The 19346-nt window shown below is 42.2% G+C and overlaps 1 protein-coding gene across 1 annotated transcript; it reads right to left on the bottom strand.

Annotated features, from left to right (window-relative positions):
• Positions 1-9009: 9009 nt before the first annotated feature.
• Positions 9010-17933, bottom strand: LOC134561948 (leukemia NUP98 fusion partner 1-like). Its single transcript, XM_063419337.1, has 3 exons — positions 17778-17933; positions 11233-11478; positions 9010-9210 (listed from the first exon to the last, which is right to left on the bottom strand). Exons 1-3 carry the CDS (start codon positions 17922-17924, stop codon positions 9010-9012), a joined length of 594 nt encoding a protein of 197 aa, XP_063275407.1. The 5' UTR covers positions 17925-17933.
• Between the last annotated feature and the right edge of the window lie 1413 nt (positions 17934-19346).

Raw genomic sequence — 19346 nt, 5'->3', positions numbered from 1 at the left:
TCCTCTGCAGCACAGCAGGAAATTTCCTCCTGCCTGCCACGAGTGGTTGTTGCCTTCATCCCACAGGACATCAGGGCCATAAAATCTCTGGTGCACAAAAGCTTCCCCAATACACACACTGATCACTTAGACGAAGAGAAGGAGCCATAACAAGGAGGGAGTCCATCGAAGTCACAAAAGTCTCTGTGACCAGGTGCAATATTCCCAGGAGACAAACACCTTCCCCTCAGCCACTGTCCTCCCAACCAGCTCCTTACAGACACAGAGATGTGTCCCATCTCACTGGGAGATGGATCCTTTGGTCTCCTGGCTGGCTGCCACTTAGGGAAATTTTGGCCTCCCAAAACACCTGAATTTACAGAGCACCTATGAACCCAAAACACCTCTTACAAGCTTCCTTCCAAAGGCAGCTCTGGGCTCTCTCCACCACACTCCTCCCCAGGGATGCACTAACCAGACATGAAAAAGTTCAGCCTGAGCTCCTCATCCCTGGCATCATCAACTCTGCTCCCAAGCTGGGCACCTAGTCACAGCTGCAGAGCTGCTTCAACGTTAATTCACCAGGGTCCTTCTCCTCTTTGCTTTAATCCAGAAATCCAGCTGGCACTGCCACCTCCACAGTGCAGACTCCCTCTTGTTCCTGCCTTTTCACAAGGTTTCCCACAGCATGGGAATGTCCATCTGCCCATGGGCTAGAATATATTGACACAGACACCTCATCAGCACTTGAACATGGGTTTGAGCTTGCAAGATGGTGTTGGATACAAATGGGGTCACAGGCAGTCAGCTAAGCAGCTCTGCAGGAAAAGGCTGTTGTAGGTAAGCTGGGGATTGATGGGGAGAAGGCTGTTTCTGAGCAAGAAAGTTGAGGGAAAGCAGAGAAACCCAGGGCAGATTGAAAAGTAATAGTTTGTGACCTGGCAGGAGGAGAGGTGGACAGAAACCCACAGTACAGCACAGTTCTCCTGGGAGATGCAGATAAACAAATCATGTGCTACCTATTGTCAGCACATGTCTCTGAGTGTGATATACATATATATATATATCTCATGTATATATGTATAGTGCATATATTATATAAATATACATAACATGTTATTTTGTACCTTGGTTTTCTGCTGACCACGGGGTAAATACTGCAGTCCCTAATACCAGACTAAGCTCTGCCATTGGTTTCAGTGTATATCAATTTCCTTTATATAAAAAAAGTCATATATGAACAACACAGCAAAATGTGACCACTCGGACCTGGGCTGCTGCTGCTGCTGATGGTTGCCTCCTGCTGGCACTGTAACTATTTTAGTCTTAGACTCGTGCTTGCACTGGACTGTAGTGCCTGTTCTCACTTGGTATGGACAGACTCCCTCTGCTGGAAAATGGCTATGAAGGTTATCTAGTTGATTACTGATCGTAAGTGAAAGAACTTGCAAACAATGTATTTTGTAGCAAATGTGCAATTTTGATTTACACTGTCTAAGGAATTGAAAAAATAAATTTTACTTCTTCTCTAATCACTGGGAAGGAGCTACAAGGTTTTATCTTCAAAATTCATCTCTGAACTTTGTAAAAATCCACACCACTTACACTAACCTTATAATGCATTAATGCACTGAGTAAAGACTGGATTTCTCTTTTCTTCTGCATCTAGAATCAAGCCTTGAATAGTTCATCTCTGTAATCCTAAAGGACCCTCTCTTCCTCAGTTCTCTATCACGGAGGACAAGGACCTGCCACTGACTTTACAGATGCACCAGGACATGACATGTGGGACAGGCTGGTTTCTTCAGCAGCAACTTTTGAAACCATTGTTTAAAGCAAGAGAAAAAGAGCACTTGCAAACAGGATTTTAATGCAAGAATTCCTGTTAATTCTCAGGAATTTTAAGAGGTGGAGCTGATATATTCCCTTCAGAAATTAAGATCTCTGGTCCAAATTATTTACTGGATCAGTGATCTTAAAGAAAAGATGGCTACTATTGTTAGATGAAGTCCTCTTATAATCAGAATAACTTCAACAGGATCCAGGTGGAAAAAGCTTTATATTTTTCTCTAGAAGAATGTGTTATGCAGTGCTTTCTATTTTTGCTTATTTGATATCAGACCAAAGAGTATTGAGATAAGATTTGTGTTTTAAAGCACTACTATAGCACAGCAGTTATGCCAGCTTCTCTCACTCCATCCCACCCCATCACTGTGTCTCAGATGCCACTTACAGAAAGAACCTCCAAAGAGAGGAGCACTTGATGCCTTTCCTGAAGTTATCAATCTAGGCAACACCTATATCATATAATTTATCTCTACCATCATAGGATCACAGAATGGTTTGGGTTAAAGGATTGTTTGGTTCCAAGCACTGTGCCATGGGCAAGGGACATTCCAATAGACCTGGTTACTCAGGCCTGGCCTTGAACACTTCCAAGGAGAGGGAGTCCACAACCTCCAGGCACTTGTGAAAAGTTGCTATCCAGAATTCTTGTAGGTCTCCTTTAGGTACTGGCAGGTGCTCTAAGGTCTCCCTGGAGCCTTCTCTTCTCCAGGCTGAACAGTCCCAAAACTCTCAGCTTGTCCTCATAGGAGAGGTGCTCCAGGCCTGTGGTCCATTTAGTGGCTCAGCTCTGGACTCGTTCCTACAGGTCAGTGTCTTTCTCCTGTGTAGGAGCCTGGATGAGAGATGCAGGACTCCCAGGCAGCTCTTAATAAAGCTGCTGTTTATTGTATAGATGAAATTACAGCAATCCTGGGTCGTGGGTAAGCAGAGCCAGCTTCAAGTTGCCAGTCACAACTGAAAGCGTGCTTGAGAGACACACTAATTCTGGTTACAATACATTATATATTTTTCTGTACTGAGTAGGCTAATTTACAACATCCAACCAGTAAAAGACACAAATCCTATAGAATCTACATACAGCCTATTAGAAGTCCCACATTACCATACTGTGTCACATTTTAAGCCTATTAGAAGTCCTACATTACCATACTGTGTTACATTTAAAACCCTAAAAGCTACTTTCTAGACCTCCTTTTTCTTCTCTGCTGTAAAAAACATGGAATGTTAATTCGTGTTCTTATGGGTTATGGTATGTTAAAAATCATAAGTAACCATTGTAAATATGTTATATGAAAATGTAACCTTAGTTCCAGCCAGCCTTGGAATTCACTGATCCTGAGGCAGACACCACCCTAGAATTAACATTTAGGAAAAGACGAAGAATGGTTGGGAAATCCTGGCTCCTTCATTGGCATCAGAAAGGAGGACACATTAAGATAAGCAATCAGTCCTTCCTCCCGTGGACAGCAGAGCTATCAGAGCACCATCATCGCCGGGATCTCTGGAGAAGAACGCCTTTCCATTCACAAACCTCGGTTTCCATTCACCCACGGGAAGCCCGAAATTGGCACCTCTCCCTACCGGAGGAAAATCTTTTCAACAGACCAACGACCACTATGAATTCAAATAACCGGTCCCGGGAACAAAGAGACTGTGGGGAAATCTTGTGCCAGGGGCAAAATAAAGTGTATAAAACCTGAGCCCCAAACTAGGCAAACTTGTGAACTTTGGGGGGGCGGCAGCGTCCCAGTTCACCCTTTGAAGATTTCCCGGGTATATCGTTAACATAACTCCGCTGGGGGTTTTACCGAAATTCTGTTATTTGATCTTTCAATAAACCAAATCATATTTCCAATTGGACTTTTGGATTGGCATTTATAACATCTGCCAAACTGGCAGGGTCTCCCTGACCCTTGGATCCTTGGCATCCCTTTATTTGCTAAGGGTATTGTTCCATCAGCAGGGCTCTTCCCTTCAGCTCACTCACCCATTGTCTTTCCAGTTGTTCAGGAGCTGACTGGCTTGGCACCTTATACATCAAAACTAGCTCTCGTTTCGATTTCACTTATAGGTTTCAAATTCTCAGATTCTTTTGCCAAGCAATCATATTTATAAGACTTTTCCAACACTCCTGTTGGGGGCCCCAGAGCTGGAGACAGTACATCAGCTAGCTGGGAATTAGGAGAACTGATTGCTCCCTCTCTGCAGCGCCAGCTCTGAACTGCACACATTGAAACACCCAGCTGCTTGCAGCTCTTTCAGAGCACTGTGCTCCACTTTTCCACTAATACAGCTGTTTAAAGAATGACACCCTCTGGCTGCAGCAGCTTCAGTGTGGCTCACCATCTTCACCTTTGGTCTTTCCATCAGTGCAAAACCTTGATAAAAGCCATTAAAGATAATACTGAGGGTTCTCCCACCTTGTAAGTGGCATCTGGCAATACAGGATTACTGCAGCAGCTCCAACACACAGATGTTTCACCTCTCAGTCACCAGCATTCAGGGTTTAGTCAAGATTTGTCCTTCTTCTACTCTCTATACTGCAAGTAACAGAAGATAAGGCCCTGAGATTTTGCCATAACCCCTCTTTATGACAGCTGTGCATGCAGTGAAGTTCTGTGCTCCTGTCAATCCCCAAGACACCATGAGAAATTGCACATGGATCCAAACCTCCTTACTTCAACTGAAAAGAATTTTTTATCAGTCTTACGCATTTCAGCTCAGAATTTCTTTGGATTAGGAAATCACATTGCAGTGAGAACCCTGAGTGAGTGATGGACATTGTGGTTGATGCCCACTGATCAGCTGAGACCCGGATTATCCTAGTGTGAGAGTCCTTTTGTTCCATGCAAAAGGCATTAAAGGAATGGAAGATCTGTTATCTGAAGTAGCCTCATCTGCAGCTGTGGGCATGTAGAACTTGACACAGTGGAGAAGGAATTCATGAATATATATTACGTATATCCCAAGTCCTGGGTAAACTGTGGTTGCCAGTCCTGCACAGGTGGGAGCAGCCCAAAGTTACTTTGTTCTCCCTGAGGATCTTTTATTGCTGCTGGGACAAACAGAGCAAAGAAATGCCCTCTAATAATTTCTCTTTGCCAGGCATGAACTTGTGCTAATCTAAAATCACTGTAGCTGCTTTCTGACAGACAAATTTCTCTGTATAGGAGTCCTCAGGGAGTAGACCCACTATATTTACCAATCTAATGAGAAACATTGAAGATGTATTTTGTGTGTGCAGGAATAGCAGTTTACCAAATGAGAGCCATTGCACCACGTTCCAGGAAGGGTTGCTTTTCCAAGGACCAAATCTTAGCATTCACCTCATATCATGGGATGTGGCTGCAGGCAACCATGTCCATGAATCCTGCTCAAGCTTTAGAGCAAAAAAAGAGTTCTTTTTTGATATTTCATTATCAGGAACAGGACTAATTCTGCAGTCTGAGGACTCTCTGCAGGGGCCTCGATGGCTTTCAGGTACAACAGTTACAAGTTGACTGGTTTCTCAATAGACCAAAACTTCTGTCAGTTTAGAAATTGTGTGAACTGCAGCATTTTGACAAACATGTAAGAAGGACAAGAATGCATCCAGTATGACAGAATATTGATGCTCATTGTGTAAATTCTTATTTTCTGACCTCAGGGACAAGACACAGCTGAGCCAAATTATCTTTTTCCAAAGAACTGTAGATACTGAGCTGGAATTCAGAGGGATGCTCCTAGTAGGAGCAATAGCATCTGTCAAGCCAATCTAAAACAACAGTGAAAATGAAAATCAACATACTATGAGCAGTGTTTTCTATGATGAGTGGGTTTATTTTCACATGTGTTCTCACACAATTACCTAAAGCTCTGGTACAACAACTGCAGGCAGAGCATTCTTTATGAAGTTTGTTGCATTTCAGTGTTCAATTTTCTCATTGAATGACTAGATTTTGGCTGGAAATATTTCAAGACCTGTTCATTTACAACAGTTTTGGCAGAAAGCTGCAATAAGCTCAAAGTCCCATGATTATGATTCATTGCTGTGTGAATAATTTCAGTTATCAAGCTTGATTATATCTTTACATATTTTTGCACTATTCACATGTATACTGAGTGCATTCAGAGCCAGGTCTGTGCTTACCCTGATACCATTTTTTGTGCTAAAGAACAAAAAACTGCCAATTAATATTTTAGTATTTTTTGTATTTAATAATTTCTTTTTTAATAGATATTAAATTGTTCTTCAGTTATACATTGTGGTTATTGCATTTCTGTTTTATTCATGCATTTAAATACTTCCTATTTTTTCCCCAGAAAGGGTTGTTGTGAGCATGTACATAAATACAGCTGTTACACCATTTAACCTGTATAGGGGATGGTATTTCATATACCAATACATGATAAGTTAACCAGCACTCAAAATTTAATTTACCCTCCAAACCATGCTGCAATTAAACAATACCTGAGAAGCATGCATAAATATTTTGCTTTGGGAATGACCACCCAACACATGAGGTAACCATAACTAATGTCCTCTTCTTAGTCCTCTCAGAAAACACTGGGGTATGTCTCTCTTGCTCTTGAAAGGTTTGTGTGTACTCACATCTTCCCTTCCCACAGGAGCACTTTCCAGCTAGCCTGAGTTGCTGGAAGAATTCACATGGATGAGCATTTTATCAGACCATGCTCTTCTACTTGTGAGACACAGCAAGTTTAATATTTCCTTCATGGGTCCCTGAATCACACCAGTTTTCATGCTCATTCCCCTTTCTGTTTCATGTTTTCAATATTTCTTATTAGTAAGCATATGGACTTTTTTATCCCTTTGTCTTTGCTTCCCACTGAAGCCTGACCTCCTTCATGTCCAGGCTTTGGACTCTGATACAACTTGCAGCCATCCCACTCTTGGAAAGGGCAGAAAAAGCAAACAGTGTTTGTCCAGGAATGGGTGGGCAGAAATTGCCTGCAGCCAGCCCCGTTGCTCTCAGAATTCAGGATGGATCCAAGGCAGTGACTATTTTTTATGTCAGTCACAGCAGAACTAGTGGCCTACTCTGAGAATGGAGCCCTCTGGAATCTTTCTGACCACTTGTATATTCCACTTCCTGTGGAAACAGAAATATCAGACATGCCATTGCAATCCGATTCCTCTTTGGATGGTTACCTGCCTTCCCAAATGCCTGATTTGTGATGGAGTACTTGTTAATTTCTGTGGAGAATTATTTCATTGCAACATGCAAGCTCCAGTCCATCTAAGTAATCCTATTGCCTCAGACGGGAAGGGGCTGAGCTGGAAAGGGCTGTTGGTCTAATCAGCCATGATACAAATTTTGATTTGTGTTTTCTTTCCATCAGGTCTGGTGTACAAATATTGGTCTGATGAACACAAGCAAATTCTGCTGGGGCCTGTTGAGTTGACCTGTCTGTAAAACTGGAGGAGGTAGCTGATGGCCTGAAATCCAGGCAAAGCTAATGCAGCCACAGCATTCGGCTCTCCCAGGATGTGAGGGCAGGCTCCTACCTGAAAGGATGTATGTGAGAGGTTTTATCTGAAGAGCTCAGACACTGCTGGCCATATTCTTTTCTATCCTGACCTTCTGTAATGCAGTCTTCAGATTAAGGTTGTAAAGGAAAAGTCATTTGTATTTAAGTTTTGGCTGACAGAAGAACTTTATAAAAATTCAATCTGGATCGGGAAGGACAGGAACTATGCATAGGAACAACATTTTTCCATTATTAATTTATTTGTTTATAATATATGTTACCAGGCAAGAAGCAATTTACAAGCATCAGTAAGGGTTCAATTGCATTCTTATATAGCCCCCAAACCCCTAAAACAACATCAACAACAAAAAACCCAAACAATGCAATCCCTTAACTGATGTAAGTGTTACAAAGTTTTAAGGATGCCCTAAGCTTTTAAAGGGCTGAATATTCAAAAGTAAGGCTCTAAGGTAAATTAGTAAGATCTTTGTTAATTACAGAAAAATCACAGGAAGAATATCCATCAGACCTTGACTTTGGCTCATGACTTCATTAGTCTTCACTCTTTTCTAACCATACAATCCAAATCAGGCTTTCTCCATACTAGGCCTGGGGAGATGATTCCCAAAGAGAGCAGGGTTGTATCTGCAGAGAACACTGGCACTTTGAAGAAAGGGAGGCATAGGGGAGTGTGTGTGTGTTTGTGAGCATGTGGAGCTGAGATTTACACCTGCGTTCAGGAGATCCTCAGCCAGAAAAACAGAGCTTTCCTAGATCCTGCTATAACACATAGACAGACACTTTGGCCCAAAATCTGGAAAAGAAAAAAGGGTTGCAATGCCTCAGCAACCCCTTGATGAAATTATATGGAAATATACGAGACAGAACATCTCTTGTTTTACTGGTGAATTTTCAGCAAGGCTCAGATGTTGATGAAGTGAAAGTAGGGATATAGCAAAAGAGATTGGTAGCTGCAAGGCAGTAAAGTAGTAAATGGAGAGAGGAAAGGCCACAAAAGAAGCAAGGTAAGGAGGGTGAAGTTGGGAGAAATAATTAGTTGTGTGACTGGGGAAATGGGACTGAGGACACGGGAGAGGGCTGGGAGATGCCAGTGAAATGAGTCACATAGCACAGTGAAAGGAAAAACAGAGAGAAGTGAGACATCAGGGAGGTGTAGAAGAGAACATGGGCTGCTGTCCTCTTCTTTACATAAATTTGGAGCTGAAAGATTGTCAGAGCAAAAAGATACCTGTTTTCAAGACAAATCTTAGTGAATGTCAGGGCCAGGAAGCAGCTGACTGTTTATGTGTACTTTTTCCTTCCCAAACCTACCAAAAAGCCTGTTTTCAATTAAAAAAGAAACAAGGCTTTGCATGGCTCTGTGACACACAGACGGTGGTGGTCTCCTCTTAAAGGAGCACATCCACCACTGTCCTGCTGCAATGCTAAATATGCCTGAAATCCCCTCAGGATGGTTAATCTCTAATTGGGATCCTGCTACTGATACACTCCTATGACAAAGGTCACATTTCTAATGACAAAAGTGAAGAAAGGAAGGTAGTGACATGGTGCCAGTGATGCAGTTGAATTTCACTTTTATTTTACAACTTAGGGGTTATTCTAGCTAATAGGCCTCTTCTAGTGAAACAGAACAAGAATGCTCCCTCTGCTCTTCAGGGGGAGTGCTAAGATTGGTTATCTCAATGCATTCTAGCTGCCTGTGCACACATAACCTTTCTGAATGCTTCCTTGTGATGGAAACTGTTTGCTGTGTTTTGCAGGTACTTCTGAACTTTCAGCTTCTTCCCGCTCTCTCCTTGCTTCTGATTTATCTCCCATTTTCTTATGAGACTTGCTTTTTCTCAAATGCAATTTTTCTCTTTCTTGTCTCTCTTTTGCACCTTCAGGTTGCTGAAAGGAAGAGAAAAAATAGCAGGGAATTAAAAGAGATTCCTAAAAGAACAAAAAAATTAAAAAGCTTATTATTTTATTTCACTGTGTAACAAAATATTCCAGTAACCTCCCTCACCAAGATCAGCTTTACCATCATGGGCTCAAAATCAAGACCCAGGACAATCACCCTAAAGCTCAGAGAGAAGCAACAGACTGTTTTGATTTTACTCTGTATGTGATAGGAAGGTCACAGGCTCAGTGGACTTGAAGAGGAGAGCAGACAGGAGGGAGAAAGGGAAGAACTCTGAAATTTCAGCCCAGACTCCAAGTTTCTATCCTTTCATGTGATCCATTTTAACATCCCTGAAGGCTGCTCAGTGCTAGCTGCAAAGACCTCACTGAAAACAAGGTCTGAAAGGTTCTCAAAGACACATTTATATGAGAAAAGCAATAGGCAGGAAAGGAGATGAATTACCTTCCCCACACTGTTCACCTGTCTGATCATGGTGGTTTGAATTGCACCCACAGAGCTCTGAATGCAAAAAAATGCTGCATTGGAGTCACAGGTTTAAGCCAAATTTCCTTTCAGATCTCTGACCTATTGCTCAGTTCTTTGAGATTCACAAGTCCTCCACATCTCCCAAACTACAACTGTGACTGATGGAATGGCAACAACTTGGTCTGCTTGAAAACCAGATTAAAATACAGCTCAGCCAACCTCACTGCTGATTACAGAGGGGCACTGGAATCCATGTTTTTAACTGGAACCAAAGCCATATTTAATACATTATGCTCACTAAACCTAATCACACATCAACTACACACTCACAGACTTTCTAGCCACAGGCATTTTTGAGAAGTTTTAAATGATAAACCAGACAACCACTGGTGAATGATGGCACATGAGGCAATGTAAATTTCCAAATGAAATCAATTGAATAGCTCCCAAAGAAGAAAAAGAAGATTAGGGAATGCACTTGACATTTTGACAATGGTGTAACAGTGCTGTCATCATCATAATTCTCCATAGTCTTAGAGGACTGGTCATGCAAGCACTATAATTATGGGACTGATCATGTAATTATGCTGCTTACTGAAAAGAGATTTTTTCCCCTCTTTTGCTGTGCAAAGAGAGTTGAAAATTACTTTTCCATACAAACTGTCAATAACAAGAAACTGGGAAAAAAAGATACTTCCTTCTGTGGTTATTTGATGCTAATGTCAGGTGTTATTCAAGCACAGTTTTTTGAATGAAGTGACAATTTGATAGTATTTTTCTGATACATTAAAAATTAGTTGGGATTTATTACCCTTTCTTCCATAGCATGATACAGCAGATACTATGGATCATAATAATAAAAATATATTAAAATGTCAGAGACAAAAAGTTGTTATTGGCTACTTCATTAGCACACACTAGACAAAATGCTCATGGCTCTGGACAGAATGATGGGGAAAAGGATGAAATGTGGGGAGAATCCCCTGCTGCCTGCACGCCCTTCCAGTGAAAATATGTTCCACCACTTAGGACAACAGCTGCTGCTGCATGGTGACACTGCAGAAAGCAGATGGATGGAGTCCTGAGGGGTAAATGAGAAGCCTCTCAAACACTGCAGTGCCTGGCAGTATTACACATAATTCCACACAGGTTAAGTCAGGTCAGCAGCAGTGAAAAAGGAGCTGGGTCTTGCAGCAGGAGTGAAGCAAACCTGGGTTTGTATTGTCATATTTTGTGGCCACAGCCATAAAAACCTCTGAAAACATTGCCACGTGAGCCCGTTTGGTGTCTCATTTTGAGATTAAGCATTCCTGAATAAACCTAGACAGTAACACCACATCAAGAATCCCTCTACTAATGATACAACTTTTACCTTGTTTGTGCTACTTGTAGTAATTTGAGACTACATAATATGAGAAATTCCAGTTGGAGTCTATTTCTGCACTTCCCCCAGTAGTCACAGCAATTACACAAAGGATGGAGCTGACTTGGTTGGTTGGGGTTTTTTCTTCTGTAGTGATCTTAACTTGGTTGTTACCTACCAAAGAAACTGAGCGTTTGCTTTTGAGATGCAATTGCTTTTCAAAGGACTCTGCAAATTCCTGAATGGAATTTGATCTTGTCTCTGGACATGAGCTGTCTGCTGAAGGTGTTCTGCTTGCCTTCCTGTGGCAGTGGCACTTGACATCTTGGTCTTCTTGAAATTCCTTGGAGCCCCTGAGGTGGCCTGAAGATGAGCCTTTGGCAGAAGCATGAAGTCGTGTTGTATGGAGGGAGGAAAGCTTGGCCTGAAAAACAAAAAGTCTTTGTTGACTATTGAATAATAACACAGAACACACAAGGCAGATTTTTTCTGCCACAGACACTCTCCCAAACAGTGGTGCAAAGTGAAGAACCTTCCCCAGAATTCTATATTTTTCAAGTGTAGGAGAATCACACTGCCGAGAACTTGCTTTCTGGAGGCAGCAGTGGCAGAATTTCATCTTATTCCTGGGTTTGAGGACATAAGTTTTGGCACACAATGAACATTTCAAGTGCACTGGGTCCTCTTAGTGTTCACTGACACTAAAAGGAACTGGGACTCTTCATAACCTCAAAAACTCAGGCCTTGAACCTGGCTGCAGTTTCTAGGCAGGACTCTCAAAAAGCATTACCCAGCCTTTTTCAGCCAGATGAGTCAGATAAGAGGTTTGACCCATGAGTGCTGCGGGTCTTATCAGCTGTTTGAGTTTAGAGTGTGACAGCAACCATTTCTCACCAAGTTCTGTCAAGTTTTCAGCACGGCCCACATGCAGACAAGATGCTTTAGTGCCCAGACTTGAATTTTCTGCTGGTTTCTTGGGCACATTCGTCTTGAACTAATGAAGGAGCACTTTCAGGGTATAAGGGACACATCCCTACCAAAGAACTGGTAGGAAACAGATTTGTACAATTATATTTGCAGGTCTGAAGTGGGGAGTGAGTAGATAGTTGTGTGAATTAGAATTTAGATTCTGTGTGAATCAATTTTCCGAGGCCTGGCATGCAGATAAAAGCTATTGATCTGCATCAGCTGTGTTTAATTGCATGTCTGCAAAGCAGATTAAACTGATACAGAACTGCTGTGTCCTGTGGAGTCATACTGGTGGTTTTAGAAAGGGACAGACATATAGAAGAGAGGCATGAGAAGGACACCATACAGAGCCAGGGATACCCCAAACCTGCCAGCTGTTGATGGTTTTCAGGATGAGTAGCTGAACACTGGTAAGATGCAGATGGTGAAAGTTGTGAGAGATGCAAGGGACTGAAAATTACACCCCTGCAGGTGTCAGATTAAAGCACTCCAGGCACCCAGCTTCTGCATATATTTTTGAATGCATATATATTTTGGACATTATGAGGAATTTACTCACAGAAAGGATGACCAGATATTGGAATTGGACTGCCCAGGGAGGTGGTGGAGTCACGGTCCCTGGAGGTGCTTAAGGAAAGACAGGACATGGCACTCAATGCCAGGGTCTAGCTGACATGGTGGTGGATTAGTCAAATCTGGACTCAGGTCCCTGATGCTCCCAGGGGTCTTTTCCAACCTACCTGATTCTGAGATTCTCTGTTTTGTATAAGCCTGGTGCTAAGCCTTCAGCTACCGAGTAACCCCATGAAGATCTGCTTTAAGGGAGCTGTGATTGTTTATAACAAAGGAGGGTTTATCCCACCAGTTCTGCAATGCTTCCTAAGAAAATCCAGCATGAAATCCTACACTCAGCACAGGGTTTGGGGTGTGTGTATTGGTTGTTTTGTTATTTTAACAAACAGGGAAACTAAACCAACTTGGTATAGCGTTCACATGAATCTACAAACCTTGGACTGCAAGGGACCTGAAACATGTCCTGCACACAATTTCATTCACTCTGACCCAGATGCTACTATAAATCCATTGGCACAACAGGGACCTAAGCAGCCTTCCTCTGAATAGAGAGGCTGTGCATTCCTATGGTTGCAGCTACATCACTTTAGACAGCCTTGATGAGAGATGCTAAAAGTGATAAATCTCACACCTGACAGAAGTACCTAATACTGAAGGGTGTTTACAAAATACATGGTACGGGTTCCATTCCTTTTCCAGGCATAAGCTTACTATGTCCAGTATTAGGGACTGCCTCTGAGAGTAGTGTTAATGATTGCTGCCATATTATTTTTACTTTGGTTTCAAACCGGTCAATACAGCTGCAAGTTCTGTAAGGTCATATTGTATTGTTACTTTAGAAAGCATCAAAGCAATTGCATTGTGCTCGAGGGACAGGAGCACACATGCCATGCCAGGCTCAATAAGCTAAGTATCTTCTCTGTCCTTTTAATGGCACCAACATATATTCTTTCCTGGAAATAAAAATTGTCTCATGGTAAAAATCCCTGGTATCTGTTCCTAGAGGGTGTGGGAAAAAACCAAACCAAACACAGGAGGACAGTGAAATGGGGGATTGTATTCTATCAATCCTGTTTTGCCAAGTTCATAAATGTTTTCTTTTACTAGGACATTGCTTTTTAATTTCCCTTCACAGACCGAATTACAGTTAAGCCCTTAACAAAAAGACTGCAGTTTACCTACTGATTTGGCAGCAGTGGTCCAGAAAAGGGACAAGCTTCCCTCTGAAATGCCCATCTGCCTCAGTGGGCTAAGGCTACACAGACAGGTCTGTGCAGTCATATTCCTGTGACTGCGCCTTCTCCCACAGTGCCTTTGCACAACACACTAAAGTCTTCACTATCAAAATGGGGATTATTTGCCAGTGCTGGGAAAGCCAGAAACACCAAGGGATCTCAGGGATTGTTTCTCATTCCCATTAGTGCTCCTTTTTCCTGTGTTGGGTAAAGGCCACTCATGTTCAGTGTATCTATTTACAAAACAGCTAATCTGCTAATTGCCCATCTCAAACACACAAAAGGTACACAAACAAAAATACTTCACACAACAAAAATTTTTGTCAGTATAATTTGCCTTATCTCTTTCCCAGTTTCTGTTGTAGACAAGTTAATTGTTTACATCTTTTGGGCTTGATCTGAGAGCTTGCACAACTGTCAGTAAGAACATTAATCTTCAGTGTCAGTACAAGTGTTCATTGTTTGTTGGAGTTTACAGAATGACAGAGTATTTTAGGGATATTTTGGAACATCTGACATTCAGATGCTCTCCTATGGCTTCATTTCCTTCCAAGAAAGCTTACAGAAAAGCATATATTTCTTGAAAATGTTCTGGTCTGGCCTTCAATTGGTCTATAGTAATAATATTGTGGTAAATGCTCAGTCTAAGTTTAGTTTAAATTAAATGTCAGTAACTTCAACAGCAGTCATTTGCTCTGCTCCCACTCTCAGCTGTTCTTAGCAATTCTCTCCTGTGAGCAACGATGTCTGTTTGAAGGTGGACACATGTGTAGGGTTGTAAACTTCTTATCAGTTCTCCTTTGTCTCCAATCTTTTCCTTACAACAAAATGTCTGGGAGGTAAGAGGTGTTCTGAACCAAAATATATAGGTTAATTAGAATTCGTCAAGGAAAGTCATAGCTGGAGGCTTCAAAAAGGGTATCACAGTTAATTTGTCTAAAGTTTGACAGGGGAACAAGTTAAATAAAGGAGATGGAAACAACTGACTTAACTATCCCCAGGCAGTTTTTATGTTCAGTGTTGGCCCACAGCAACACACACAGCTCTGAGCTTTCCAGGAGAGTGGTGCTACATGTTGTTTTAGCCTGACAGATTGGAGTTACATGCTTTAGCCTGACTTGTAAGTGACCCAGTGAGGGATGAATATAATTTTGTGTTCCCCTCTGCAAAGGGTGAACGACAAGAGCAAAAGCATTTTGTAAAACTCATCTCAGTAGTGTTTGTGAGGTATACCAAGATATTTGGGGGAGAAAAAAGAAAACTGTTGTTAGTTTGGAAGTTATTCTTCAAAGCTTTATCCATATTTAGGGTGGGAGCTGTACCACGATAGGATACCAGAGGAGTTTAGTTTTGTCTTTGAGCAGTGACTCGAAAATCTCACTACAGCACAGGAAAAACTCCAAAGACCAACACACCAGTTTGGAGCTGGAGTGATATTCCAGCAGAACCACCTTTTGTGCTATCCTGAGAGCACTTTGCTGTGTAGCACCAAAAGGCTTAACATTCACATGGGCAGGACTGCTCTGCTGCTGATGCCCTCAATTCCTTGGATATGAGACCAAGTGAGCTGGCAGTGCTCTTCTGGCAGTACCATTGTATCTGCACAAGGAGCTTTCTCCAGCAGCTGTGTCAGAACCTGCTGAGTTGATCTTCACCTAGACAGTGGAGTTATCTCAATTTTCAATGCTGAGACAGAAGAAAGGGTACACTGTGACCTGCTGTGGAGGTATTAGCTTTCAGAAGAGATGCACACTAATTTCAGTTATTATTCCTCGTGATAATTAGCACTGTTCTGATAAAATGAAGACAATATTTAAATAACAGTATCGGTATTTTGAATCTTACAATAGTTATAATTTGCAATAATGAATCTTACAGTAGTTATAATTTGGAGTAACTGTGCAAAAAACACACATCCAGGTGCAATAGTTCTCAAGCTACTGCTCTCAACAACGTGATGCTCTTTCTGGAGGTATTTCCAAGGCATCAATAGTGCCCATTTGTTTAACCTCTGGCTTTGGTTAGACAACACATAATAGTGCTCTTCACTACCAACTACTCAACTTCCAAATCAGGAGTTTGTTTCAAAATGTATCCCTAAATCATAAAATCCCCAGACAAATTTTCCTGTCTCATTCAATGTATCCCTAAATCATAAAATCCCCAGACAAATTTTCCTGTCTCATTCCTCCAGTCAACATCTGGCACTGAGAAATAAAGCAGGTAAAATTTACATCCTCTATATGAAACTAGTGGAGCAAGACAAATTTGTGTGAAGCATTAATGTAAAGGCCAGATATAATTAGGCGTCCACAATATCTTTAGCTTGTTAAACAGTGACATCAAAAAATCATCACCTTTCTGTCAGCTAACTTCATCTAAATTCTAGGTATGGATTCAGGAATGTAAGTATAGCAAAGTATTTGAATAGCTATTAGCTAAATATTTAAATAGTTTTTGAACAAACTGAATATAAGGACATGCTTCAAATGAAATGTCTGTGCACACACAAACACAGACGCAAACCTACGTGTTCAGCACCTTGCTGAATGGAAAGAGATTTCAAGTACATTCTTACACTCCAGTTTCTCTTGAGGCCTAAAGAAATCACATATGCATGGGTCTCTGAGTGAAAAAAGTAAAATGCAGTAAAATTAATTAACCTCCTTCCTCTCCCATTAATAAATGTTATGTATTCAGCATTCTGATGGAATACAGCAGCAAAGTTCTAGCTCAGAGTCTGTCTTGCAATCTGTGGCTGGCGTGAAATATAAGAGTAAATAACAAATGTGGCTGATCAGACCAGAAGTTATGAATGAAGGTTACCTCTCCAGCCTGTCCATGAACTCAGACAGGGAGGAAGTGGTTTTGGAGTCATTTGTTTTTCTTAGCTAATTTTTTTGGAAATGAAAAATCCCACAGCTTAGAACCTGACAGATGTAGAGGAGAATTTTGCACAGTGGAAACATAGAATGGCACCAAAAAAAAAAAAATAGTTTGGAAAAGATTAACTGTTTCTCCCCCAATATATTAGCATTTGCTTCATTCCAGCCATAATTATCTCAGGATATAAGTAAAAAATGGTTTGTAAGGAAACATAATACCTTTGTTAAAAAACTTGTGTAGCTGGAAAAAAAGAAGACATGCTTGGACCACCTAAATATTCTTTCAAAAGCTGAAAGGAAAGCAACAATCTTTGAATAAAGAAAAGGCTGTGAACAGCTGTTTTCAGCTTAACCTAATTTTGATAATCGTTTAGACACTTGTGAGCTGCCTTCTGCACATGAACCTGCCTCTTTCCAACTATTTTGTCTTAAGAATAAAGAATGTACTTCTATCTTAAAATCTTGCTTCACAGTTTAGTAAGCTTTGTTATGTGTTGTATCATTGTTTTCAGAGTCAGATGTTTTGAAACAGGAGGGACTGCCTCCGCTAGCTTAAAATAGAAGTTGCATTTACCTGAAAACAGGTAAGTCCCAAGGGGTAAAGGGCAAAACTTCCTGGAGACAATATAGTTGCATAATTAGGTCAAAATCCTTTTCATACATATGGAGTTACACAGTTTTTCACATGAGAACAGCCTCGTTACAGACAGTCTTTATGTATGCAGGTGCAAAGTGTTTTGATCTCTGCCAGGTTGTGTTGAGCAGCCAGAACAGCACTGTAATACATAGTTAGGCAGCTAATACAACCTTGTCCTTACATTTCTGGTCCTATCATCACTTCCCTTGGAGTTTGCCAGTTTTCTGTATTCCAAGACCCAGAGGCTTGACCCTGTCAGACAGCTAAGTTCAAAAAGCAGCTAGCAGCTGCCAGCAGGAACTGAACTTACTTGGCAAGGTGTCCCACACTCCTCATACCTCCCTGGGGCCGTGCCTCTGGGGATGAAGTTATATTTATACACACACCACGTGCACACACAGAGAAAGCTGCACACTGCTCTTACCGGTAGCGAGGCTCTCCTTTCACTGCAGAATCGTGGCTGACGTTTCTTGTGGCTTCTGCCTTCTTCCTCCTCATCAATCAAGTTGTGGCCCCAGAAGCTGCTCATCCATTTTGCAAAGAAAATATCATCATCCTCATCATATTCCATGTACAGATGCTCCAAACTTGGGGGGGGTCTCCCAGCCAGACAAGGCAAAGCAAGGTCAAATTCCACCCCCAAGCCTGTAGCTCCACACTGTTCTGCCAACAAGAGGAAGCAGAGACACAGTTTCAACCTCTCTTTCTGCACTCCCTCCCCAGAACCTGTCCCACTGCAGCCCCGGGCGCTGTCTAACCATAAAGTCAGCCCTTTCTCATCTCTTTTCAACAAGGTTTCCTTTAACCTTTCCATTGCAGCGATGTCCAATATGACACTGCCGCAGGGGGTGGGTGGCAGGGCTGTGGCTGCTGCCTGTGCTGCTGCTGAGTGCCCCAGCTGTCAATACCAATGCAGAATTGCCCACAGTTACATGCCTGCGGGGGGCAGAGCCAAAGCACGACTGGGATTTTTGAGAAGCGGAATTGACGTATTGATGTTGGTCAGAAACTGGCACAGCTGCTCGCAGAGACCTAGCTGGCTCTGCGGGAGGGAGCACAAATGGCCCACTCTCCCCCTGTTGCTCTCTCTCTCCTGACTTCTGTTGCCTCTGCTCTTCCTCCAGTATTTCAGAAACATCCACTGTCTAGGTAGAAACCCTCCCTGAAGGAACTGCTCATTCATTTTTGGGTTATGACAGACAGTGCAAGCTTGCAGCTGCTGCTTTTCACCTGAGTAATTTCATCTGCCATATCAGGGGGTAGGGGAGGCCCTGGCTCACTTGAATGCACTCAGGGTAAAATGTGCTGGTTCCTCCTCACCAGCCCTGGGTGTAAGCTGTACAGGCCCTGCCTATACCACGGAACAGGGCCAGGGAATGACTTCTGGCCCTCAGACCAAGTGTCTGCACTGACCATACGTACCCTACGTGGTGTTTGAGCTGAGGGACTCTCCTCGAGGCTCTGCCCTGTAATCACTGCACTGTGACTGTAATACTTCATTGTCATTTTTGTGTCTCCTTTATTTCAAAATCTCTGACATAACACAAAAACTGTTGTGGCCCAGGAAACTGTTGTCTGCATGGTATGAAATTAGAAGATGTGTTACATATTTTGGGACTTGTCAGGAGGACAACGAGGGCTCTAAGGCTGTAGAGCTTGTTGGGATGATGCTGGAAGACTGCATGGGAGGAAGAAGCCAAAGTTCTTACTGGAAGCAGTCCTTGGTGTGTGCTGGTGTTCTTCTGGTGCTCAGGCACTGCTGTGGAGATGCTGGCTGGTTGTGGCCAGAAACATGCCAAAAAGCTTGCTGGTAATTTAGCAGGATGGAGAATCAGTGGTCCACATAAACATTTTCCCCAACCTGTTTAGAACTACAGATGTAGCTACAGAACTCCAGTTTCATTCTTGGGGGTGCAGGTGTAAGTGCAGTGTGGGACTGTTCATTCTGAACAATACAGGTGAAGGGAGTGATTGGGCCAATTTACCTTGTCCA

This window comes from Prinia subflava, chromosome 25, assembly GCF_021018805.1.
Source record: "Prinia subflava isolate CZ2003 ecotype Zambia chromosome 25, Cam_Psub_1.2, whole genome shotgun sequence".
NCBI classification, from domain to species: domain Eukaryota; kingdom Metazoa; phylum Chordata; class Aves; order Passeriformes; family Cisticolidae; genus Prinia; species Prinia subflava.
Note: the sequence above shows the minus strand (reverse complement) of the source record. Positions and strands in the feature narration are given on the sequence as shown.